This window comes from Salmo salar, chromosome 12 (assembly GCF_965601325.2).
Source record: "Salmo salar chromosome 12, fSalSal1, whole genome shotgun sequence".
In the NCBI taxonomy this organism is placed as follows: Eukaryota; Metazoa; Chordata; class Actinopteri; order Salmoniformes; family Salmonidae; genus Salmo; species Salmo salar.
In genome coordinates, this window is record NC_138302.1 from 30,583,206 (window position 1) to 30,609,544 (window position 26,339).

General features: G+C 42.8%; 1 protein-coding gene across 5 annotated transcripts; it reads left to right on the plus strand.

The window, feature by feature from the left end:
• Nucleotides 1–48: 48 nt before the first annotated feature.
• Nucleotides 49–21,324, plus strand: LOC106595778 (CD276 antigen). 5 transcript variants are annotated; one of them, XM_045691206.2, is made up of 9 exons: nt 49–199; nt 525–582; nt 3,103–3,185; nt 3,421–3,750; nt 8,290–8,610; nt 9,683–9,805; nt 11,176–11,227; nt 15,126–15,190; nt 15,444–21,324. In XM_045691206.2, the coding sequence occupies exons 1-8, from the start codon at nt 49–51 to the stop codon at nt 15,145–15,147; spliced, it is 1,140 nt and encodes a 379-aa protein (XP_045547162.1). In that variant the 3' UTR covers nt 15,148–15,190; nt 15,444–21,324. The 5 variants fall into 5 exon arrangements, with proteins under 5 accessions (XP_045547162.1, XP_045547161.1, XP_045547165.1 ...); XM_045691205.2 differs by having other exon boundaries at nt 11,176–11,208; XM_045691209.2 differs by having other exon boundaries at nt 8,290–8,376; nt 11,176–11,208.
• Nucleotides 21,325–26,339: the final 5,015 nt, after the last annotated feature.

Consider the following 26,339-nt stretch of genomic DNA (forward strand, 5'->3'; position numbering starts at 1 on the left):
TTAGACTGCAGTAATACATGAAGGTGTGGTTGACTGTGAGGGACTGTGATGTCAGATGTACCCTATTTCCTGTTCTTTATAAGTAGATGTCAGACAGAGACAGACTGCAGTACACAGCCAGCTGTGGTAATGGTGATGTCACTGTTGAGGAGTTTTCTGTTGTTCTACTTCTCATTCAACAAATTGACCACAGCAGCAGGTAAGGCACGCTGTTTCTTCCCACCAATCAAGGTTGATTCTGTATTAAATCCTGTTAACTCATTAAAGTGAAGGTTCTGAGTCCTGCAAATGTTTCATTTTGTGTATCAAACATTTTGGAGCTTTCTCCACATGTCAAGTATACTATATGGATTTTTTGTTGTTGTTGTCTCAAACCACAACCAAGTTAGCGGGGTACTACATCCTATCCCTTGATCATTGCCTGAAGTTTTGCATCTGTAGGCCTATTTCATGCATCTTTCTGTAAAAGGTCCTTCCAGTAGTCCTCACAAGGGAGGAAAAAATAACTTATTCTCCCATTTCAGCTGTTTATTCCTTTGCGCATTCTTCAGCTACATTGGCTCCAGAAGCAACAAGTATATTGTGGGTGAGAATAACTCCAACAGCTTTAGCGGCCACTTGAATTAATTTAACAGTACTGTCATTCTCCCACACATTGTTTCCTTAATAATAGAATGTGTTTCCTTCAGTGTGAAAAAAAAGCCTTTCGCACTTGTCCCTCCCTTACTAGCTCTAACTTTACTGATAGCTACTTTATTGAGGAAAAATGTATTTACTATGACTGCGATATGTGGTTGACCCACCTAGCTAGACTACATTACCAAAGTATGTGGACACCTGCTCGTCAAACATCTCATTGCAAAATCATGAGCATTAATATGGAGTTGGTCCCCCCTTTGCTGCTATAACAGCCTCCACTCTTCTGGGAAGGCTCTCCAGCAATGTTGGAACATTGTTGTGGGGACTTGCTTCCATTCAGCCACAAGAGCATTAGTGAGGTCGGGCACTGATGTTGGGCGATTAGGCCTGGCTTGCAGTCGGCGTTCCAATTCATCCCAAAGGTGTTCAATGGGGTTGAGGTCAGGGCTCTGTGCAGGCCAGTCAAGTTCTTCCACACCGATCTCAACAAACCATTTCTGTAATGACCTTGCTTTGTGTATGGAGGCATTGTCATGCTGAAACAGGAAAAGACCTTCCGCAAACTGTTGCCACAAAGTTGGAATCACAGAATCGTCTAGAATGTCATTGTATGCTGTAGCATTAAGATTTCCTGTCACTGGAACTTAGGGTCCTAGCCGAACCATGAAAAAAAGCCTCAGACCATTATTCCTCCTTATAGTTGGCACTATGCATTCAGACAGGTAGGGTTCTCCTGGCATCCGCCAAACCCAGATTCGTCCGTCAGACTGCCAGATGGTGAAGCGTGATTTATCACTCCAGAGAGTGCGTTTCCACTGCTCCAGAGTCCAATGCCGGCGAGCTTTACACCACTCCAGCCACAGCTTGGCATTGTGCATGGTGATCTTAGGCTTGTGTGCGGCTGCTTGGCCATGGAAACCCATTTCATGAAGTTCCTGCCAAACAGTTATTGTGCTGACATTGCTTCCAGATGCAGTTTGGAACTCGGTAGTGAGTGTTGCAACCGAGGACAGGCGATTTTGTGTGTCCTACCACTTCGCGGCTGAGCCGTTGTTGCTCCTAGACGTTTCCACTTCACAATAACAGCACTTACAGTTGACTGGTGCAGCTGTAGCAGGACAGAAATTTGATGAACTGACTTGTTGGAAAGGTGGCATTCTATGACGGTGCCAAGTTGAAAGTCACTGGGTTCTTCAGTAAGGCCATTCTACTGCCAATGTTTGTCTATGGAGATTGCATGGATGTGTGTTCAATTTTATACACCGGTCTTCAACGGGTGTGGCTGAAATAGCCGAATCCACTCATTTGAAGGGGTGTCCACATACTTTTGTATATACAGTGCATCTTAATATGAACACTTAAGTCGCTTTGGATAAGTGTGTCTGCTAAATTACTAAAATGTAAATGCTCTTTTGTCTATTTGTATAATGTTCACATTTTATTGTGTTTGCCTGCCAAAGAAATAGTTGAAACAGGCATGTCGACAATCCAGGTGGGAAGTGACAAATAGATAGCTTAATAGGGGACAGTTGCCTATGTTAGGCCCTCATTCACTATGCACTTACACTGAACAAAAATATAAATGCAACATGTAAAGTGTTGGTTCCATGTCTCATGACCTGAAATTAAAGATCCCAGAAATGTTCCTTGCGCACAATATTTTCTCAAATATTGTGCACAAATTTGTTTACATCCCTGTTAGTGAGCATTTCTCTTTTGGCATGATAATCCACCTGAGAGGTGTGGCATATCAAGAAGCTGGTTAAACAGCATGATCATTACACAGGTGCACCTTGTGCTGGGGACACTAAAAGACCACTTTAAAATGTGCAGTTTTGTCACATACCATAAACCACCTCCAGCGTCCTTTTAGGGAATTTGGCAGTACGTCCAACCAGCCTCACAACCACAGGCAAGTGTATTGCGTCGTGTGAGCAAGCGGTTTGCTGTGCCAATGTTGTGGGGTTTGCTGAGTGCCCAATAGTGGCGGTGGGGTTATGGTAAGGGCAGGCATAAGCTACGGACAATGAACACAATTGCATTTTAACGATGGCAATTTGAATGCACAGAAATACTGTGAGGCCCTTTTATTTTTAAATGTATCTGTGACCAACAGAGGCATCTGTATTACCAGTCATGTTAAATCCATAGATTAGGGCCTAATGAATTTATTTCAATTGACTGATTTCATCATATGAACTGTAAATCAATAAAAAAATTGAAATTGTCACAGATTGCATTTATATTTTCGTTCAGTATAATTAAGACCTATTCAGCCCTTTACTTTAGTCGATCAGGATTTGTTTCTGTTAGCAACTGTTTTATGTCTTTATTTTTGGATGACAGTCCAGAGCCACTCTGTGAGTGATAGGCAGTCTATAGACCTACCTCACGCGGTCTAGAGACTTATCTCATACTGCTGTGACAAGTGTTGTCATTGTACATTTCTCTCTTCCTACTCAGGAATCCAAAGATGACTTCAGCTACCAGTTTTCTATTTTTTGCGATCCATTTAGCCTGTATCAGAGCTGGAAATTCTTTTGAGAGTAAGTTATGCCATAAATTCCATAATAATGATTATAAAATGTTATATACAAAAATACAACAATGTATTTATCGTTTTCAGCAGATTATTAACATTGTGGTTTGGAAGAACTGTATATTATTTTTTACTAAAAGTTCAATAAGATTGGTCACATTATGATAAAACTGACTACTATAACAGTAATTATCTTCTGTATTTATGTGGTCTTTTTCTCTGTAATGATATTTTACTTACAGCATTTGTCAAACTGGAGTGCAAAGAAGAATACCATGGGGTTTATGGTCAGCAGTCATTGCTGGAGTGTATTGTCAAAGCTGTTCAGAACGTGACCATCTTGACGGTGACCTGGAAGAGGGTGGGAGGTGATGCACTTTTGTTGGAATACCATAAACATGTAAATACCTCAACCCTTGGATTTAAATTTGCTGAGCCATCCTGGAACAAGAAGAATATGAATGTGTCCTTGTTGTTGACAAATACCAAGATGGCTGACAAGGGGGAGTATGAATGCATGGTGAGAACAGACAGTGGTGATGCTACAGCTACAATCAGCCTCAGTGTCACAGGTGAGTCCTATACTGTCTACAGTTCAACCAAATGTGATTATAAAAATAGAAGCACCTTTCAACACAGGTTCATGAAAGGAGAAAACGGAACATGTGAGATATTCAGACACTCTTTAAGGGCAATAGAAGAATACAATACAACATTTAATTTTTTGAAATGCGTCTCAGCTCATAGCCTTCATCAGGGTGTTATGATGCCCACATGTTGAAATGAAGTTCTATTCAACTTCCATTGTTGTCACACACACACCCACACACACCCACACCCGCCCATACAGTTATGATAAAAAGTTGATAAGGATGTTTAGTCTGAAATAGGTTCAGGGGGAGTTCAGATCTATTTGTGTGTGTGTGTGTGTGTGTGTGTGTGTGTGTGTGTGTGTGTGTGTGTGTGTGTGTGTGTGTGTGTGTGTGTGTGTGTGTGTGTGTGTGTGTGTGTGTGTGTGTGTGTGTGATTGGACAGCACAGCAGGAGCCAGAGTTTCTTTCTGTTTCAGAATGACAGTGCTCAAACGGCACAGAGTATTATCAGTGGGAATGTCCACAACTAGTCTCCATAATGCCATTCTACCCATGTCATGCAATCAGTGTTTACAAATAATGTACACAGACTCAGTTAGAACATGTGAGTGATAAAAGAAAGGTAATTCCAGTTCATTAAAAATCACTCCTCCAGTAATCTCATTCCAAGTTCTAACCCTTTGATGGGTGTTGAAAAGGTGCAGTCTGTCTTAACGATGTTTACCCACTGACGTGGTTGCAAACTGCACCCACATGTACAGTTGAAGTCGGAAGTTTACATACACTTAGGTTGGAGTAATTAAAAATCTCTTTTCAACCACTCCACAAATTTCTTGTTAACAAACTATAGTTTTGGCAAGTTGGTTAGGACATCTACTTTGTGCATGACACAAGTCATTTTTCCAAAAATTGTTTACGGACAGATTATTTCACTTATAATTCACTGTATCACAATTCCAGTGGGTCAGAAGTTTACATACACTAAGTTGACTGTGCCTTTAAACAGCTTGGGAAATTTCAGGAAATGATGTCATGTCTTTAGAAGCTTCTGATAGGCTCAAATTGACATCATTTGAGTCAATTAGAGGTGTACCTGTGGATGTATTTCAAGGCCTACCTTCAAACTCAGTGCCTCTTTGCTTGACATCATGGGAAAATCAAAAGAAATCAGCCAAGACCTCAGACCTCCACAAGTCTGGTTCATCCTTGGGAGCAATTTCCAAACACCTGAAGGTACCACGTTCATCTGTACAAACAATAGTACGCAAGTATAAACACCATGGGACCACCCAGCCGTCATACCGCTCAGGAAGGAGACACATTCTGTCTCCTAGAGATGAATGTATTTTGGTGCGAAAAGTGAAAATCATTCCCAGAACAACAGCAAAGGACCTTGTGAAGATGCTGGAGGAAACAGGTAGAAAAGTATCTATATCCACAGTAAAACGAGTCCTATTTCGACATAACCTGAAAGGCCGCTCAGCAAGGAAGAAGCCACTGCTCCAAAACCGGCATTAAAAAAAGCCAGACTACGGTTTGCAACTGCACATGGGGACAAAGATCGTACTTTTTGGAGAAATGTCCTCTGGTCTGATGAAACATAAATAGAACTGTAGCTCAGTTGGTAGAGCATGGTCTTTGCAATGCCAGGGTTGTGGGTTCGATTCCCACGGGGGGCCAGCACAGGAAGAAAAAAAAATGTTTATGAAATGTATGCATTCACTACTGTAAGTCGCTCTAGATAAGAGCGTCTGCTAAATGACTAAAATGTAAATGTATAATGACCATTGTCATTATGGCCGAACAGCCAACTGACACTTACTCTTGTGTTACTGACTTGTTGCACCCTCGACAACTACAATGATTATTATTATTTGACCATGCTTGTCATTTATGAACATTTGAACATCTAGGCCATGTGCTGTTATAATCTCCACCTGGCACAGCCAGAAGAGGACTGGCCACCCCTCATAGCCTGGTTCCTCTCTAGGTTTCTTCCTAGGTTTTGGCCTTTCTAGGGAGTTTTTCCTAGCCACCGTGCTTCTACACCTGCATTGCTTGCTGTTTGGGGTTTTAGGCTGGGTTTCTGTACAGCACTTTGAGATATCAGCTGATGTAAGAAGGGCTATATAAATACATTTGTTTTGATTGTTATGTTTGGAGGAAAAAGGGGGAGGCTTGCAAGCCGAAGAACACCATCCCAACCGTGAAACACGGGTGTGGCAGCATCATGTTGTGGGGGTGCTTTGTTGCAGGCGGGACTGGTGTACTTTACAAAATAGACGGCGTCATGAGGATGGAAAATTATGTGTATATATTGAAGCAATATCTCATGACATCAGTCAGGAAGTTAAAGCTTGGTTGCCAATGGGTCTTCCAAATGGACAATGACCCTAATACTTCCAAAGTTGTGGCAAAATGGCTTAAGGACAACAAAGTCAAGGTATTGGAGTGGCCATCATAAAGACCTGACCTCAATCCTATAGAACATTTGTGAGCAGAACTGAAAAAGCGTGTGCGAGCAAGGAGGCCTACAAACCTGATTCAGTTACACCAACTCTGTCGGGAGGAATGGGACAAAATTCACCCAACTTATTGTGGGAAGCTTGTGGAAGGCTTCCTGAAATGTTTGACCCAAGTTAAACAATTTAAAGGCAATGCTACCAAATACTAATTGAGTGTATGTAAACTTCTGACCCACTGGGAATGTGATGATAGAAATAAAAGCAGAAATAAATAATTCTCTCTACTATTATTCTGACATTTTACATTCTTAAAATAAAGTGGTGATCCTAACTGACCTAAGACAGGGAATTTTTACTAGGATTAAATGTCAGGAATTGTGAAAAACTGAGTTCAAATGTACACTGCTCAAAAAAATAAAAGGAACACTTAAGCAACACAATGTAACTCCAAGTCAATCACACTTCTGTGAAATCAAACTGTCCACTTAGGAAGCAACACTGATTGACAATACATTTCACATGCTGTTGTGCAAATGGAATAGACAACAGGTGGAAATTATAGGCAATTAGCAAGACACCCCCAATAAAGGAGTAGTTCTGCAGGTGGGGACCACAGACCACTTCTCAGTTCCTATGCTTCCTGGCTGATGTTTTGGTCACTTTTGAATGCTGGCGGTGCTTTCACTCTAGTGGTAGCATGAGACGGAGTCTACAACCCACACAAGTGGCTCAGGTAGTGCAGCTCATCCAGGATGGCACATCAATGCGAGCTGTGGCAAGAAGGTTTGCTGTGTCTGTCAGCGTAGTGTCCAGAGCATGGAGGCGCTAGCAGGAGACAGGCCAGTACATCAGGAGATGTGGAGGAGGCCGTAGGAGGGCAACAACCCAGCAGCAGGACCGCTACCTCCGCCTTTGTGCAAGGAGGAGCAGGAGAAGCACTGCCAGAGCCCTGCAAAATGACCTCCAGCAGGCCACAAATGTGCATGTGTCTGCTCAAACGGTCAGAAACAGACTCCATGAGTGTGATATGAGGGCCCGACGTCCACAGGTGGGGGTTGTGCTTACAGCCCAACACCATGCAGGACGTTTGGCATTTGCCAGAGAACACCAAGATTGGCAAATTCGCCACTGGCGCCCTGTGCTCTTCACAGATGAAAGCAGGTTCACACTGAGCACATGTGACAGACGTGACAGAGTCTGGAGATGCCGTGGAGAACGTTCTGCTGCCTGCAACATCCTCCAGCATGACCGGTTTGGCGGTGGGTCACTCATGGTGTGGGGTGGCATTTCTTTGGGGGGCCGCACAGCCCTCCATGTGCTCGCCAGAGGTAGCCTGACTGCCATTAGGTACCGAGATGAGATCCTCAGAACCCTTGTGAGACCTTATGCTGGCGCGGTTGGCCCTGGGTACCTCCTAATACAAGACAATGCTAGACCTCTTGTGGCTGGAGTGTGTCAGCAGTTCCTGCAAGAGGAAGGCATTGATGCTATGGACTGGCCCGCCCGTTCCCCAGACCTGAATCCAATTGAGCACATCTGGGACATCATGTCTCGCTCCATCCACCAACGCCACGTTGCACCACAGACTGTCCAGGAGTTGGCGGATGCTTTAGTCCAGGTCTGGGAGGAGATCCCTCAGGAGACCATCCGCCACCTCATCAGGAGCATGCCCAGGCGTTGTAGGGAGGTCATACAGGCACGTGGAGGCCACACACACTACTGAGCCTCATTCTGACTTGTTTTAAGGATATTACATCAAAGTTGGATCAGCCTGTAGTGTGGTTTTCCACTTTACTTTTGAGTGTGACTCCAAATCCAGACCTCCATGGGTTGATAAATTGGATTTCCATTGATTATTTTTGTGTGATTTTGTTGTCAGCACATTCAACTATGTAAAGAAAAAAGTAATTAATAAGATTATTTCTTTCATTCAGATCTAGGATGTGTTGTTTAAGTGTTCCCTTTATTTTTTTGAGCAGTATATTTGGCTAAGGTGTATGAACTTCCAACTTCAACTGTATGTAATATAATGTATCTTTCTCTCTCTCTTCCAGCTATGTACAAATCACCAACCATGAGTTCCAGTCCTGAGAACTGCATAAAACAAAACACTGGTGTGACCATTTTCTGCAACTCTACAGGTGGGCACCAGAAAGGGTTGATCTGGTGGTTTGACGAGTTTGGCACGAACTGCACAGGCAGTGCTGAACTTGTGGCCAAAAAGGCAGACGACACACTGTTTAGCCTCTCCAGTAAACTAACAGTTCTGAAGGCTACATACAGTGGTTCTACAAACTACTCATGCACAGTGCACAACACCAATGGAGTCCAGGAGGGGAAGGCATCATTTGAGATCCCTTTTGTATGTTCAGCAGGTACGTTCTGCCATCGTGGTCGGTATACACAGTGTGTATGAATGTTTGTGATGTCATCCTTTTTGAAAGCAGGGCCAAATCCAAAACATGCCAGTCTCCCTTATTCGCTCATCCTAACCCTGATCATTGTAAACAATTCAGCCTCAATCTAGTCTACTTTTATTAGCAAAGGCCTTTTTTGCGATGTCTTTATCATGCGTGAGCACAATAAATCAGCCTTATAAAGAGAGAACATGTCACTGAGGGGTGGAGTAGATCAGGCCATAACATGCTCCCAAATCTGACTGAACATCTTCCTTGAAACTGGAAAAAAGAAAATGAATGTCTTGGTTTGGCTAAGAAACATTCCATACATGTTTCAATATGATTCCAGAAGATCTTCAATGTTTGCTTAACCCAGTCTGCTTGTCATCTGGTGAGCCTAGAGGAAATTACTAGGTTAATAATGATAGTGGAGTTGTAAATACCTGCACTAGTTGCAAATTAGAGCTCATAGTCTCCAATCTGCTCCATTTTATCACGATTCAGTGTAGTCATAATACCTTTTTACCAGAACATTCCTTCTCTGCAGTTGTTTCTCTCCTCTCGCAGCCATTTTGAATGTTTTTTCTGACCTGCCTGTCTGGTAATTTCCAAATACAAGTTATCCATCTGATGCGAAAACGAATTAGTTTTAGCAATGGGAAGTAAATTAAGATTATATTTAGATTAGAAAAGAGCTCTAGTCTGTTTATTTTAAGATATCAAAAATTACTCTGCAGGAAATGAAGTTGGAACAAGTGACCTGACCTGATACTGACTTTGACCAATCATAACTGACCTTTTCCTCTGGATTTGATATTTTAAAATAATATTGGAACTTCTATTTAGTTGAAATGACATTGAACTTTGGTTGACTGAATCCAGGTCTGCTGGATTAGATTTGTAAAAATAATCTGATTTTATTTGTTCTCAATCATGGACTTTGTGCATCTATGTCTGTTCACAGAGTAGCACTACCTGTATTTCATTCAAATATCTGTGAATTCCCTATTTAATTTGCAAATTGTTTATTTTCCACCTGCATTTGAAGGTTCAAAAGATGATTTTGCTTCTGACTCCACTACCCAGTGGCTTGCACCAGTTGGAGTCATAGGATCTTTGGTCATTGGACTCCTTGCTGCGCTGCTGATATTTAAGAGGCGCTCTGTCCAACGTAAGTACAAGAATTGTCATACAGTACAGACTGATGACAGCTCTCTTCGACTGTGCTACATGGGCCTGGCTGATATGTGTGATCTCTCTGTGTGTGTAACTCCATGAACAGATATCATTGCATGAAGCTTGGTTGAGTATCATGGATCTCTGCTTGGCGTGCTAAATGAACCTGTATAGTGGGACTGCATGCTTTAGCAGTTAGCAGCCACCCATTTTGGCTCTGAATAGGTATGATTACCTTAAAGTTACACTGCCAAGTACCTCAGTAGTCAAACAACCTAGTGAAAATACCCAGGCTCAGCCAGTCGTCATGTACAGTAGTTAAATATCAGACATCTTTACTATATGATCAGTGGCTTTCAGCCATGTGTGGCATAGGCTTATATTAACCATGAAAAACTGTGTATTTGATGCTCAATCCAAGTCAATATTAACGGATTAAGCATGAACTGCACTAGTAGGCTATTTATTGTTAATCAACATCACTTTTGCTTTACTTATTAGCTTTTTTTATGTATACTGTACAAAAATAAACGTAACATGCAACAATTTCAACCATTTTACTGAGTTACAGTTCATATAAGGAAATCAGTCAACTGAAATAAATAAATTAGACCCTAATCAATGGATTTCACATGACTGGGCAGGAGTTCATCAATGGGTGAGGGCATAGGCCCACCCACTTTGGAGCCAGGACCGGCTAATTCATTTTCCCCCACAAAAGGGCTTTATACAGACAGAAATACTCTTCAGTTTCATCAGCTGTCCGGTTGGTTGGTCTCAGATGATCCCGCAGTTGAAGAAGCCGGATGTGGAGGTCCTGGTCTGGCGTGGTTACATGTGGTCTGCGGTTGTGAGGCCGGTTGGACATAATGCAAAATTCTCTAAAATGACGTTGGAGGCAGGTTATGGTAGAAAAGTGAACATTAAATTATATGGCAACAGCTCTGATGGACGTTCCTGCAGTCAACATGCCAAATGCACACTCACTCAAAACTTGAGACATCTGTGGCATTGTGATGTGTAACAAAATTGCACATTTTAGAGGGGCCTTTTATTGTCCCCAGCACAAGGTGCACCTGTGTAATGATGCTGTTTAATCAGCTTCTTGACAAGCCACACTTCTCAGGTGGATGGATTATTTTTGCAAAGGATAAATGCTCACTAACAGGGATGTAAACGCATTTGTGCACAACATTTGAGAGAAATCTGTTTTTTGTGCATATGGAACATTTCTGGGATTTTTAATTCAGGACATTTAACATGGGACCAAGACTTTACATGTTGCATTTATATTTTTGTTCAGTATAGTTCGTTTTAAGCTAAATTGTAATAGTAGGTTTTGTGTCATTTTTTTTTTCTTCACAGGGGCTCGAAGGCTGTCCACCTTTCCATTAATGAGTATGTCCTTCAATATTCGGTATTTATTAAAAAATGTAATTTTTATTTGTCACTTTGGGTTCATGGTTTCCCATCTTTCCTAGACAGTTCACAGAATTCCCTGTAAAAGCAATACATATACTTTATAATGACCAGCATCATAATTTGGAAAATTTGATAATTATAACTCAACAAATGAAAATGATTACATTTTCCAAGGCAAAAACAACACTCCATAATGCATTCACATAGCCTGAGTGCCAGTCTGTTTGGGCTATCATGTCAACCCCTTGTCACTCATTGTCATGCCTAACATCTTTGTCTTGACAATGAGCTATGGAGTTGGCAAGAGTAGTACAAACAAATATTTGACCAGGCTAGCATTCACATGCTTTTGCTTTGTGAAACTAGCTACTCAGCCGGAACACGTCTGTCTGTTCTCTCCCTTTGAATGTAATTACTTATTTGATTGAATGTTGGTCAAAGGGAAGTGTTTCATCCGTCACAAGTGGAGTATAAAATGGAGGCCGGATGATTACTAATTGTTGGCGATGATGATAGTTACGCTTTTGTATTGTTCTCATGGGGAAATTTTAAGAATTGACTCACCCCTGTTCTAATTTCGATAGTTTAGCTGCATGGCTGTGGTGAAGGGAGATTATTTATTTGGGTTATACTAAACTCAGCAACAAAAAAAAGAAAACGTCCTCTCACTGTCAACTGTTTATTTTCAGCAAACTTAACATGTGTAAATATCTGTATGAACATAACAAGATTTAACAACTGAGAAATAAACTGAACAAATTCCACAGACATGTGACTAACAAAAATTGAATAATGTGTCCCTGAACAAAAAGGGGGTCAAAAGTAAGTCAGTATCTGGTGTGGCCACCAGCTGCATGAAGTACTGCAGTGTATCTCCTTCTCATGGACTGCACCAGATTTGCCAGTTCTTGCTGTGAGATGTTACCCCACTCTTCCACCAAGGCACCTGCAAGTTTCCGGACATTTCTGGGGGGAATGGCCCTAGCCCTCAATGTCCGATCCAACAGGTCCCAGATGTGCTCAATGGGATTGAGATCCGGGCTCTTCGCTGGCCATGGCAGAACACTGACATTCCTGTCTTGCAGGAAATCACGCACAGAATAAGCAGTATGGCTGGTGACATTGTCATGCTGGAGGGTCATGTCAGGATGAGCCTGCAGGAAGGGTACCACATGAGGGAGGAGGATGTCTTCCCTGTAACACACAGCGTTGAGATTTCCTGCAATGACAAGCTCATTCCGAAGATGCTGTAACACACCGCCCCAGACCATGATGGACTCTCCACCTCCAAATCGCTCCCGCTCCAGAGTACAGGCCTCGGTGTAACGCTCATTCCTTCGACGATAACCGCGAATCCGACCATCACCCCTGGTGAGACAAAACTGTGACTCATCAGTGAAGGGCACTTTTGGCCAGTCCTGTCTGGTCCAGCGACGGTGGGTTTGTGCCCGTAGGCAACGTTGTTGCCGGTGATGTCTGGTGAGGATCTTCCTTACAACAGGCCTACAAGCCCTCAGTCCAGCCTCTTTCAGCCTATTGCAGACAGTCTGAGCACTGATGGAGGGATTGTGCGTTCCTGGTGTAACTCAGGCAGTTGTTGTTGCCATCCTGTACCTGTCCCGCAGGTGTGATGTTTGGATGTACCGATCCTGTGCAGGTGTTTTTACACGTGGTCTGCCACGTGAGAACGATCAGTTGTCCGTCCTGTCTCCCTGTACTGCTGTCTTAAGCGTCTCACAGTACGGACATTGCAATTTATTTCCCTGGCCACATCTGAAGTCCTCATACCTCCTTGCAGCATGCCTAAGGCACGTTCACGCAGATGAGCAGGGACCCTGGGCATCTTTCTTTTGTTGTTTTTCAGAGTCAGTAGAAAGGCTTCTTTAGTGTCCTAAGTTTTCATAACTGTGACCTTAATTGCATACCGTCTGTAAGCTGTTAGAGTCTGAACGACCGTTCTACAGGTGCTTGTTCATTGTTTATGGTTCATTGAACAAGCATGGGAAACAGTGTTTAAACCCTTTACAATGAAGATCTGTGAAGTTATTTGGATTATACGAATTATCTTTGAATGACAGTTTTTTTTGTTGTTGCTGAGTTTATTTTGTAATGCTGAGTGAAATATGGGCCTATCTGCACTGTGAGGGAAGACCTGCTGTCTTGCAAGTAGGGCTGGGCGATCGAGTTTTTTCAACATATTCGAGTTTGTTTTAACACGATATGGAAAATGTCTATCGCAATAATTGAGGTTCTGTTATAATGTTGTAACGTTTTACAAATGCAGTGTCTCACTGTCTCTTCGCTGTCAGCCCAATGTCGAATCATGTCCCAATTGCGTGCCAACACGTGCACAGAGGTTATCCACCATCACAACCCAAGACAGCCTTTCACAAATTGTAACCACGCCGACGAAGTGTAGTGGCGGTAAGAGTTCCGCCAAAATGGAAAGTGGGGAAGCCAGCTCAGCCTCTCATGAGGTTGAAATCATCCCCAAAAAGGGCAGCAATATTTTTCAGTAATTTGGAAGTGGTTCGGGTTGAAGAGGTCTGTTGTTCAGTGAACGAATGTCCTGTGCAAAATGTGTCGCAAGACAATTGCTACGAAAAGCAGCAGTACAACCAACCCCTTCCACCACCTGCAACTGAAACACGCGGTGGAATGGGAGGAATTCGTGAGACTATGCAATGCCGATTCCAGTCGCCCAATTTCCAAAATGTCAGCTAAAAGACAAACTACCATAGCCGCTTCCTTTTCAAACGTAATCCCTTATGTCAAGAAAAGTTTGAGGTAGAAGGAGATAAGGATGCAGTGACCTATTACATAGCGAAAGATAAGGTTCCAATTTGTACAGTAGAAAAGCCAGCATTTAAAAAAGCTGCTAGGTACAGGTGTCCACAAATCAGCTGCCAAGCCGCAAGTATTTCACGGAAGAAGCCCTGCTGCGATTATACATTGCTACCCGCGAAAGAGTCGCAGAGAAGCTGGCTAGTGTTTCTTATTTTTCCACCACAGACGATCTATGGTTGAGCAAAATGTCAGAGCCATACCTAAATTTGACAGTCCACTACATAAATGAAGACTGGAATTTATAAAACGTCTGCCTCCAGACGTCTTACTTCCCCGATGATCATACGGGTGAAGTAATAGCCCAGGATCTCAAAGACTCTGGCATCGTGGAAGATCAGTGAAGACCAACAGGTGTGCATGACAACTGACAGCAGGAGCAACATGATAAAAGCATTGCGCTTGAACAACTGGACCCGCCTGCAGTGCTTTGGGCACAGGCTTCACCTCGCCATCGGTAAGTGTGACATTGGATAATTAAAGTGCATTCAAGAAAGTTATGTTCAGGCCAGCTGTAGGCTAATGTGTTAGTAGTTGTCTCATTCTGCCAATCCAATAGCAAATAACTACAGGCTGTTTAATTATAACAACAAATTAACTAAATGAATACATTTTCAATCAAAATGATTATATAAATTACATTCAAACAGCTTGTGGTCAAACATTCCTAAACAATAGAATAGACACGTGGATGTGTTCATTTGTTTTGCACAAATAGGCATTGAGGCCTTATATTTTTTAGTTTTAATAAAGAAAATTCAGTTAAGAATTAAGTGTTGGCCTATTTTAAATTTGTTTAGAGAAAAACAAGAAATCGAGATATATCGGTAATCGTCCTAACCTCTGAAAAGAATGGAGATGTTACTTTTAGGCCATATCGCCCAGCCCTACTTGCAAGTCTCTTGACTAACTTTAAAAAACATTCTGCCCAACTCTTATTTTCACTGAACTTTGGAGGAGGCAATGGTCCTCTGGAGATTGAAACATTACATGACATTCCTCCACAATATGTCACAGATCAGCTTCTGACTTGTCCTTGTCGGTTATAGGTCACAGTGGCCACCCAACTGACACGCACCACGCTGATGAGGCAGAAGGAAAAGCTATCCTTACTGTATGTTCTATCTACATCTAATATGTCTATCACTATTGTACATCTAAAACATATTGTATCTATAATAGCTCTCTTTCTGTTCAGCATCATAGCTTCACAGGGGACATGTTTTTTTTTAATGATTGTAGTTTACATGCCGCTTGTGCTCCTTGTAATGATTAGTGAAAAGTCTCTCCTGTTTTCACTTTCTATTATTGTGTAACAATATGCTCTTTCTCTCTCTTTCTTTCTCTCACTCACTCCATCTTTCCAGGTCTAAACAGTGACAGTCCACAGGACCAGCATTTCAGTCGTTAGTAACTGATTCGTTAACTGGCAGTCTCTGGAAGGGACTGTTTCCTTGATGATCAATAAGGGGCGATCAATAAGTGTCCGGTGACAGTCACTTTGGCATTCAGGTCATTCTGATTGAAGCATTTGTTTCTTCACAATCTACAGATGATGGCAGCCTTTAAAGTCTGTGGTTGATTACAAATGATATGTAACTGCCCTATATATCAATGTTTCTATACAGGGTAACCATGGTGTCACTATGCATTAGATTCTACCACTGTAGAACATTGGTATACTGTAATACCAGGTAATCTAATCACTATACTCTAGATTCTACCACTGTAGAACATTGGTATACTGTAATACCAGGTAATCTAATCACTATACTCTAGATTCTACCACTGTAGAACATTGGTATACTGTAATACCAGGTAATCTAATCACTATACTCTAGATTCTACCACTGTAGAACATTGGTATACTGTAATACCAGGTAATCTAGTCACTGTACACACTACTATACTCTAGATTCTACCACTGTAGAACACTGGTATACTGTAATACCAGGTAATCTAATCACTGTACACACTATACTCTAGATTCTACCACTGTAGAACATTGGTATACTGTAATACCAGGTAATCTAATCACTGTACACACTATACTACAAGGTGCATGGTTTAACATTCCACGTTTCCTCTACTGTAGATTCTACCATATTGGTTGTTATTACTATACTGTAACACCATACCATCTAATCACTATAACGTTACATGCTGTTCTATACTAAGGTTGTGCGAACATTCAATTTGAACACTGCACTTTTCTGAAAACATGTAGTAAAACTGGTTTACCTTCTGAAAGAGTGTTTCGCAAGACTGTACAACAACCACTCTTATAACCAAAAGCCAGCCTGTTGCTCCTACCACAGATTTAGTTGTTGGCCTTCCTCTTTCTCCTTGTCTTGCTCGATCTGCTGGTGTAAAATGCAGATCTATATCTATCTTGCTCAGGTCCAGGAAGTGCAATGGAATGAAACTGTAAACATGTTGATCATCAGGTTTCAAGAGCTACTACTGCATCTGCCACTATTCTCCCTGGGCTTTGATCCTGCTACAATACCTCTGGGAAGAATGAGTCCCCATCTATTCTATTTGTTTGAGTCCCAAATGGCACCCAATTCCCTATATAGTGCACTACTTTTGACCAGAGGGAATAGGGTGCCATTTGGAATGCAACCTTTGACTTGACTTTGTTTTATTATTTTTGGCACTGAATGTAACATATAACCATTACCAGAAGTCAACCTGTCGCTCCTCCCACAGCTGTTTGTTGTTGGCCTTCCTCTTTCTCCTTTCTTCTTGTCTTGCACCATCTGCTGGTGGAAAATTCAGATCTATATTTATATCTTGCCCAGGGTTCGCCTCCATGAAGGCAGTGCAATGGAACGCAACTGTAAACCTGAAAAACGAGTCAATTAGTAATCTGAGAGAATTAGTTATCAGTTTCAAGTTGAACATGTAAATGTTTACCTGGTGGTTGGTTATGATACTTTTGTAAATGCCACAATTGTTTTATGTTATGAAAGAGGCTGCTATTGTCTTAATTTTGTAGTTATAGAATGACTGTTTCAGTTCCCATTATGTTTTACTGCTATCATGTTGCTGATGACATTACATTTAGACTGACTAATCTGTTGTATTGTGGAAGCTTGAGGTGAATGGCGTCCACAACAAGACTCCGCCTCCCATAATTCCTGCCAAATCTTGTATCAGTTCCTTCTTACTTCAGTACATGATTGGCAGTTGGCACTATAGATACAGCTAGAATGATTAATCGATTTATATGCTAGCCTGTTTGGCACTGGTCAGGGCTCTTTCAAAGAAGCTTGGACTTTTGGCTTAGCTCTATTATGGTGGTTTGAGATGTTCATGTGTAAAGTTTTGTTTATTTCGCAGTTCAACAAAATTTGTTTTGTTTTCTGTGTGAAGTGTATATCAAGCGATTTGTTGAAGATGTGCCTGCTTGAGGCCTACTCCACATCTTAACCCATATAACATACTTTTTTGTTGTCCCCTGTTTTTCTTTTGTATATTTCACACTTTGAAATTCCTTTTCAAATCCCACACCTTTGCCACTGTTTAGGTTCTGTAAAAATGATGAAAATTGTTATTGATTTTAATTACTATAATCTTTAAAAAAAAAGAATCATAATTGATGGGGAGGCTAATCTGAATTTTTTTGTTCTAAGGTCTAAACTGTTTTAATACGTTTTAAGGAACCAAAAGCAGTAAACCATGTGAGAAAAATTTATATAATTACTGCACAAATATTTAACAAGTGACATCATTAAGGGATCATAGCTTTCACCTGGATTCACCTTGTCAGTTTCTGTAATGGAAAGAGCAGGTGTTAATGTTTTGTATACTCAGTGTATAGTCTTCATCAGGGTGTTATGATGGCCACATTTTGAAATGCATTGGAATGCAGTTCTATTCAATTTCCATTGTCCTCCAAGAGTGGCTGAATATCCTGCATTGTTGTGATTGAACAGCACAGCATGAGCCAGAATTACTTTGTTTTAGAATGACAGTGCTCGAATGGCTGAGCCATCCTGGAACAACAAGAATATGAATGTCTTCATGTTGTTGACAAATACCAAGATGGCAGACACCGAGGAGTATGAATTCTGTTTTACTATCCAGGTCTGTGCCCAAACAATTTGAGCTTATAATTTTAAAATCCACCTCTCCAGAAACAAATCTCTTACCGTTGCTCCTTGCTATAGACCACCTTCTGCCCCCAGCTGTGTCCTGGACCCCGAATGCGAATTGATTGCCCCCATCTATCTTCAGAGCTCGTGCTGTTAGGTGACCTAAACTGTGACATGCTTAACACCCCGGCCATCCTACAATCTAAGCTTGATGCTCTCAATCTCACACAAATTATCAATGAACCCACCAGGTACAACACTAAATCTGTAAACACGGGCACCCTCATAGATATCATCCTAACCAACCTGCCCTCCAAATACAACTCTGCTGTCTTCAACCAGGATCTCAGTGATCACTGCCTCTTTGCCTGCGTCCGTAATGGGTCTGTGGCAAAACATTCTGTGGCATACTGCATTAGCATCAAATAGCCACCGTGATATGCAACTCTTCAGGGAAGTTAGAAACCAATATACACAGGCAGTTAGGAAAACAAAGGCTAGCTTTTTCAAACAGAAATTTGCACCCTGTTGCATTAACACTAAGTTCTGGGACACTGTAAAGTCCATGGAGAATAAGAGCACCTCCTCCCAGCTGCCCACTGCACTGAGGCTAGGAAACACTGTCACCACCAATAAATCTGCGATAATTGAGAACTTCAATTAGCATTTTTCTACGACTGGCCATGCTTTCCACCTGGCTACCCCTACCCCGGTCAACAGCCCTGCACCCCTCACTGCAACTTGCCCAAGCCTCCCCCATTTCTCCTTCACCCAAATCCAGATAGCTGATGTTCTGAAAGAGCTGCAAAATCTGGACCCCTACAAATCAGCAGGGCTAGACAATCTGGACCCTCTCTTCCTAAAATTATCTGCCGAAATTGTTGCAACCCCTATTACTAGCTTGTTCAACCTCTTTCGTATCGTCTGAGATCCCCAAAGATTGGAAAGCTGCCGCGGTCATCCGAGACACTCTAGACCCAAACTGCTACAGACCTATATCTATCCTTCCCTGTCTTTCTAAGGTCTTCGAAAGCCAAGTTGACAAACAGATCACCGACCATATCGTATCCCAACATACCTTCTCCACTATGCAATCTGGTTTCCGAGCTGGTCACGTTCAAGGTCCTAAACGATATCATAACCGCCATCGATAAGAGACAATACTGTGCAGCTGTATTCATCGACCTGGCCAAGGCTTTCAACTCTGTCAATCTCCACATTCTTATTGGCAGCCTTGGTTTCTCAAATGACTGCCTTGTCTGGTTCACCAACTACTTCTCAGACAGAGTTCAGTATGTCAAATCAGAGGGCCTGTTGTCCGGACCTCTGGCAGTCTCTATGGGGGTGCCACAGGGTTCAATCCTCGGGCTGACTCTTTTCTCTGTATGCATCAATGATGTCGCTCTTGCTGCTGGTGATTCTCTGATCCACCTCTATGCAGACAACACCATTCTGTATACTCCTGGCCCTTCTTTGGACACTGTGTTAACTAACCTCCAGACGAGCTTCAATGCCATACAACTCTCCTTCCGTGGCCTCCAACTGCTCTTAAATGCAAGTAAAACTAAATGCATGGTCTTCAACTGATCGCTGCCCACACCTGCCCACCCGTCCAGCATCACTACTCTGGATGGTTCTGACTTAGTGTCACATCCTGACCAGCAGAGGGAGCAATTGGATTCGTTTTGGTCAGGATGTGGCAGTGTTTTTGTGTGTGTGTGTGAATGGTTGTTGGTGATTAGGACTCCCAATTGAAGGCAGGTGTGTTGAGTTGCCTTTGATTGGGAGTCCTATATAGGAGTGTGTGTTTTTCTTTGGGGTTGTGGGTAATTGTTTCTTGTTTAGTGTGGTTGCACCTGACAGGACTGTTGGCTGTCAGTTTCCTTGTTTTTTTGTTTTTGTATAGTGTTCTTTCCAATTAAATTGAAGGATGAATACTAACTCTGCTGCGTTTTGGTCCTTTCCTGAAGACAGCTGTGACAGAATTACCCACCAAACCAGGACCAAGCAGCAGAGGAACGAGGAGGAAGGATGGACGTGGGCAGAGCTAAGGAGGAGCGTTTCCAGGGCGAAGGAAGAGTTTAGGAAACTCGAGAGGCAGCCCCAATAATTTTTTTGGGGGGGGCACAAGGGCAGTTTTGCCAGAGTCGCCAGAGTCGCCAGAGCTGCCTGCCAGTCAGGAGTCGCCAGAGCTGCCTGCCAGTCAGGAGTCGCCAGAGCTGCCTGCCAGTCAGGAGTCGCCAGAGCTGCCTGCCAGTCAGGAGTCGCCAGAGCTGCCTGCCAGTCAGGAGTCGCCAGAGCTGCCTGCCAGTCAGGAGTCGCCAGAGCTGCCTGCCAGTCAGGAGTCGCCAGAGCTGCCTGCCAGTCAGGAGTCGCCAGAGCGGCCCGACTGCCCGGAGATGCCAGAGCGGCCCGACTGCCCGGAGATGCCAGAGCGGCCCGACTGCCCGGAGATGCCAGAGCGGCCCGACTGCCCGGAGATGCCAGAGCGGCCCGACTGCCCGGAGATGCCAGAGCGGCCCGACTGCCCAGAGATGCCCGAGTGGTCCGTCTGCCAGGGTCAGCCCGAGTGGCCCGGCTGCCCGGCGCAGCTATCGGCGCCACCGAAGTGGGCGACAACGAAGGTGGAGCGAGGTCCACGTCCTGCACCTGAGCCACCTCCAGGATAGGTGGGTTGGGGAGGGAGGGTGTAGCACAATGCCGTCGTTGACGGCAGCCACCCTCCCTTCCCTCCCTTCCCTCCCTTATTGTTTAGGGGTTATTGTTTATTGGTTTTGTTGGGGTATTGGGGATTTTTTGTTGTGTTTTCTTTTTGTAAGGTGCATTACGGGGTCTGCACCTTGAGGGGGGGTACTGTCACATCCTGACCAGCAGAGGGAGCAATTGGATTAGTTTTGGTCAGGATGTGGCAGGGTTTTTGTGTGTGTGTGAATGGTTGTTGGTGATTAAGACTCCCAATTGAAGGCAGGTGTGTTGAGTTGCCTTTGATTGGAAGTCCTATATAGGAGTGTGTGTTTTTCTTTGGGGTTGTGGGTAATTGTTTCTTGTTTAGTGTGGTTGCACCTGACAGGACTGTTGGCTGTCAGTTTCCTTGTTTTTTTGTTTTTGTATAGTGTTCTTTCCAATTAAATTGAAGGATGAATACTAACTCTGCTGCATTTTGGTCCTTTCCTGAAGACAGCTGTGACACTTAGAATATGTGGAGAACTACAAATACCTAGGTGTCTGGCTAGACTGTAAACTCTCCTTCCAGACTCACATTAAGCATCTCCAATCCAAAATTAAATCTACAATCGGCTTCCTATTTCACAACAAAGCATCCTTCATTCATGCTGCCAAACATACCCTAGTAAAACTGACCATCCTACCAATCCTTGACTTCGGCGATGTCATTTACAAAATAGCCTCCAACACTCTACTCAGCAAATTAGATGCAGTCAATCAGTGTCATCCGTTTTGTCACCAAAGCCCCATATACTACCCACCACTGCGACCTGTATGCTCTCGTTGGCTGGCCCTCGATTCATATCCGTCGCCAAACCCACTGGCTCCAGGTCATCTATAAGTCGTTGCTAGGTAAAGCCCCGCCTTATCTCAGCTCACTGGTCACCATAGCAGCACCCACCCGCAGCAGGCGCTCCAGCGGGTATATTTCACTAGTCATCCCCAAAGCCAACTCCTCCTTCGGCCGCCTTTCCTTCCAGTTCTCTGCTGACAATGACTGGAACGAACTGCAAAAATCACTGAAGCTGGAGACTCATATCTCCCTCACTAGCTTTTAGCACCAGCTGTCAGAGCAGCTCACAGATCACTGCACCTGTACATAGCCAATCTGTAAATAGCCCATCCAACTACCTCATCACCATGTTATTTATTTTGCTCTTTTGCACCCCAGTACTGCTACTTGCACACTCATCTTCTGCACATCTATCATCCCAGTGTTTAATTTGCCAAACTGTAATTCATTTCGCCACTATGGCCTATTTATTGCCTCAACCCCTTTTCCTACCTCATTTGCACACACTGTATATAGACTTCCTCTATTGTGTTATTGATTGTATGTTTGTTTATTCCATGTGTAACTGTGTTGTTTGTGTCGCACTGCTTTATCTTGGCCAGGTCGCAGTTGTAAATGAGAACTTGTTCTTAACTAGCCTACCTGGTTAAATAAAGGTAAAATAAATAATGAATTCATGGTGGTCACAGACCAAGGCGATGCCATTGTCACAGGTGAGTTCATCCAAGGGTAAACAACAGAATGGTGAAACCAGATTGGCGGTATGCAACCTCAGGAAGTAGCATTAACCACCCTAATATGGTGTTAGCACATTTTATTTTATTTCGGACGGTACCATTATTTTCCCTGGTTTTTAGGCCTGGTTGCCATTGAAGCTAGTTTAGGAGGAAACCAATGCCTTTGCAGCCTGAATGGAGGATGTTTTATGTACCTGCTCGTCGCGGGGACAGACGAGTGTATCACCCGCTGGGCTGACTGCTTTGGGACACCAGAGATCAGAGAACGTCAGGAATAATAGAGCCCTCTGGCGGTCCTTGGGGCTGGACTTGACTATAGTTTTACAAGTGCAACAGAGATTTGCTCGATAGCAGTCAGAGTTGAATCTGATAAATGATATACAGTGGGGGAAAAAAGTATTTGATCCCCTGCTGATTTTGTACGTTTGCCCACTGACAAAGAAACAATCAGTCTATAATTTTAATGGTAGGTTTATTTGAACAGTGAGAGACAGAATAACAACAAAAAAATCCAGGAAAACACATGTCAAAAATGTTATTAAATGATTTGCATTTTAATGAGGGAAATAAGCATTTGACCCCTTTGCAAAACATGACTTAGTACTTGGTGGCAAAACCCTTGTTGGCAATCAGAGGTCAGACATTTCTTGTAGTTGGCCACCAGGTTTGCACACATCTCAGGAGGGATTTTGTCCCACTCCTCTTTGCAGATCTTCTCCAAGTCATTAAGGTTTCGAGGCTGACGTTTGGCAACTCGAACCTTCAGCTCCCTCCACAGATTTTCTATGGGATTAAGGTCTGGAGACTGGCTAGGCCACTCCAGGACCTTAATGTGCTTCTTCTTGAGCCACTCCTTTGTTGCCTTGGCCGTGTGTTTTGGGTCATTGTCATGCTGAAATACCCATCCACGACCCATTTTCAATGCCCTGGCTGAGGGAAGGAGGTTCTCACCCAAGATTTGACAGTACATGGCCCCGTCCATCGTCCCTTTGATGCGGTGAAGTTGTCCTGTCCCCTTAGCAGACAAACACCCCCAAAGCATAATGTTTCCACCTCCATGTTTGACGGTGGGGATGGTGTTCTTGGGGTCATAGGCAGCATTACTCCTCCTCCAAACACGGCTAGTTGAGTTGATGCCAAAGAGCTCCATTTTGGTCTCATCTGACCACAACACTTTCACCCAGTTGTCCTCTGAATCATTCAGATGTTCATTGGCAAACTTCAGACGGGCATGTATATGTGCTTTCTTGAGCAGGGGGACCTTGCGGGCGCTGCAGGATTTCAGTCCTTCACGGCGTAGTGTGTTACCAATTGTTTTCTTGGTGACTATGGTCCCAGCTGCCTTGAGATCATTGACAAGATCCTCTCGTGTAGTTCTGGGCTGATTCCTCACCGTTCTCATGATCATTGCAACTCCACGAGTTGAGATCTTGCATGGAGCCCCAGGCAGAGGGAGATTGACAGTTCTTTTGTGTTTCTTCCATTTGCGAATAATCGCACCAACTGTTGTCACCTTCTCACCAAGCTGCTTGGCGATGGTCTTGTAGCCCATTCCAGCCTTGTGTAGGTCTACAATCTTGTCCCTGACATCCTTGGAGAGCTCTTTGGTCTTGGCCATGGTGGAGAGTTTGGAATCTGATTGATTGATTGATTGCTTCTGTGGACATGTGTCTTTTATACAGGTAACAAACTGCAGTTAGGAGCACTCCCTTTAAGAGTGTGCTCCTAATCTCTGCTCGTTACCTGTATAAAAGACACCTGGGAGCCAGAAATCTTTCTGATTGAGAGGGGATCAAATATTTATTTCCCTCATTATAATGCAAATCAATTTATAGCATTTTTGACATGCGTTTTTCTGGATTTTTTGGTTGTTATTCTGTCTCTCACTGTTCAAATAAACCTACCATTAAAATTATAGACTGATAATTTCTTTGTCAGTGGGCAAACGTACAAAATCAGCAGGGGATCAAATACTTTTTCCCCTCACTGTATATCTAGTAATGTTTGAAAAAACAGGTGGTGCTGAATCCAGACCTTAACCCTTTTCTCTCCAATATTCTCCTAATTTGGAGATATTTGGATGACATTTTCATTATCTATACAGGCACACAGGAAGAACTTTTGGAATTCCATGCTTATCTAAACTCTATGAATGAACACCTTAATTTCACCATTAACTATGATCTATCACAAATCAGTTTTCTTGATATGATGGTTATTAAGGACAAAACCTCTCTCTCTACAGATCTCTCTATAGAAAATCTGCGGACAGGAATACCCTCCTTAGAGGCAGGGGCGAAAATCTGATATCAACTTTGGAGGGGACAATTACATGAAATTTTCTCAAGAGCAATCCCTGAGGGGGACACCAAAAGTAGTGCTGTAACACATAGCCTACGTTGTAATATGGTAAATGTATGTTGAGGAACCAAAGAAATAAGGTGTTTGCCATACTCCTAACTACCGGTACCCAAAACTACACAACTAATCACAACAGCAATACCATTGCCTTTAACAAATCTTAGTTCAGTTACCAGTTTATAATGTTGCAAAACAAAGACTCAACAAACTTACCTGAGACTCCCTGTCTCTGCCAGTCTGTCCCTGCAAATCTGTCCCCAGCTCTGCTGTCTGTGTGCCATCTGTTGCCTGCTCTGCCTAATGACATCATTGTGAAACATTACCATTAGCATTTCACTTCTTTCTTATGAACATTTTATCAACTAGTCTTTGAGATATTAGGCTACTAGGGTTCTTACTTTGCGTTTTGGGGTACTGAAAAATACTCTGATGTCTGTCTTTTTTCTTTTTTCTGCCATTTTTCTACCTGGCTGGCTACACACACACACACACACAGTGTGTAGGTTATTTACAGTAGGAGATGGGCTTCTATCATCTTATCTTCTATCATTCTATATGGGCTTCGATCTAAAAGGTAGCTAGCAAATGTGAAACGGATTGCAGTGACAAGAGTTGACAGCTGTATGAGTTCACCATTTACACAACATATGCTGCAACCTTTTGTAATTTTAATCGTTTATTTCATATTGGCTGGCTTCCAACAATAGCTGAATTTGCAAAGCTAGCGAGCACCAATTCCGTTTCAGTGGTGTTTGTTATAATCTTTGCTACCCGGGTTAAATAAAGGTGAAATAAAATAAATAAATAAAAGTTCCCTTGCCACAATTTAGCTTTTTCAACGAGACCATTAAATATATTTAAGACAATGGTAGAAGAGAGTGTAGTTCTGTTCAGTTTGGACTTCAGTTTATCGCTAACCTTATCACAGGGACTTTGAAGCACTAACATACATCTGCATGCTGATCTTGGAATAAATTGACAATAGCAAAGATTCCATCTTTGATGACGCCACATAAATGGAATAGGTACTAGCTAGCTTAATAGTTCATATTTGCGCGCTAACTCTGCAAATTCAGCTAGTGTGTGTGTGAACCCTGCCAACATAAAACAAAACATTGCTATGGCGCGATTGACTGGATGAACCTCACGTCAGTTACGTGCATTGAGTGCCTTTCAGACAGTAGATACAAACCCTCTGTTGCCAACTAAGGAACTGGCAGTGGATCAAACCATTGTGAGGCAAAGGGTGGGGGGTCGCAATCTTTTGAAACTTAAAAACGTGCTATTAAGTGTCTATAATCAGCACAATTGCATTCATTGCGTATTATTAATATTATTTAAAATTACATAGTTATGTTTACAGTGATATATTGGGGGGGACAAATCATATTTTTCACAGGATGGGGGGTCGTGTCCCCCCCGTCCCCCCTGGGATTTCCGCCCCTGCTTAGAGGTGACAGCTTTCATTCACATCCACATATTAAAAGTCTCCCTAAAAGTCCATTCAGTCGCATCAGACGACTATGCAGCTCTGATGCTTCTTATCAG

What these genes read in the sequence shown, in the direction of transcription:
- LOC106595778 (XM_045691205.2), top strand. Translation starts at nt 49, where the DNA reads ATGTCAGATGTACCCTATTTCCTGTTCTTTATAAGTAGATGTCAGACA. An exon ending in CCAGAAGCAACAAGTATATT is followed by an intron (nt 583 to 3,102) that starts GTGGGTGAGAAT and finishes CTTCCTACTCAG; the next exon opens with GAATCCAAAGATGACTTCAG. An exon ending in AATCAGCCTCAGTGTCACAG is followed by an intron (nt 3,751 to 8,289) that starts GTGAGTCCTATA and finishes TCTCTCTTCCAG; the next exon opens with CTATGTACAAATCACCAACC.